General features: G+C 72.4%; 1 protein-coding gene across 1 annotated transcript in view; it reads left to right on the forward strand.

The window, feature by feature from the left end:
- Positions 1-496: 496 nt before the first annotated feature.
- The window catches only part of ATP5B (ATP synthase, H+ transporting, mitochondrial F1 complex, beta polypeptide), a 4098-nt gene continuing 3909 nt past the window's right edge, over positions 497-685 (forward strand). The window contains exon 1 of the mRNA XM_019511643.1: positions 497-647. Coding sequence (XP_019367188.1) covers positions 512-647 — 136 coding nt within the window. The 5' untranslated portion in view covers positions 497-511. The remainder of the gene's footprint in view (positions 648-685) is intronic.

Raw genomic sequence — 685 nt, forward strand, 5'->3', positions numbered from 1 at the left:
GCGTAGACGTGAAGCCGGTTCTGTGTATCGAGTGTGGAGCCCAGGGCCAAGCCACGCCTAGAGGGCCGGAGCCGCTCGAGGGGCGTCCCTCGGGGGCTCAGCCACACGGAGCATCCGCTCCGGCTGCACCTGCCCCGGAGCAGGTCCTAGGAGTAGAGGCCCCGCTCGGATCCTATCCAGTACCCCAGGTCGGACCTGCGCTCCCCACCTGCCCGCCAAATGTCACCGGGAGCGCCCTCCACACCCAGACACACACGTGGTCCTGGCTTCCGGCGCTCTGTAAGCGGGGAGCCCCGCCTCTTCCTGTCCCCCACAGCCAATCAAGCCGCAGGCCCGCTCACCAGTGGCAGAGGCTCCCGCATAGAGTGGCGGTGCCCGCCTCCAATGAGAGAGGCGGTCGGCCCCGGAGTGGCGGCCGAGCTGCCCAATGACAGGCGGCCTCTGCGTCGGCGGCCCCGCCCCGCCGGGCAGTTCTGAGGTGGGCGGGCAGCGCAGTGCAGTTGGTGCCGCCATGTTGGGGCTCGTGGGTCGAACCTCAGCTGCTGCTGCCGTCCCCCTCGCGGCCCCGCTCGGGCTGCTGCGGCCGCGGGCCCCGGCCCCCGCTGCGCTCCGTCGTCTCCTGCCGCGGGCCGCTGCTCTCGGGACCCGTGAGTACGGCCCGGCCCGGCCCAGAGGGGTCACCTTG

This window comes from Gavialis gangeticus, unplaced genomic scaffold, assembly GCF_001723915.1.
Source record: "Gavialis gangeticus isolate Ggan-Ray unplaced genomic scaffold, GavGan_comp1, whole genome shotgun sequence".
In the NCBI taxonomy this organism is placed as follows: domain Eukaryota; kingdom Metazoa; phylum Chordata; order Crocodylia; family Gavialidae; genus Gavialis; species Gavialis gangeticus.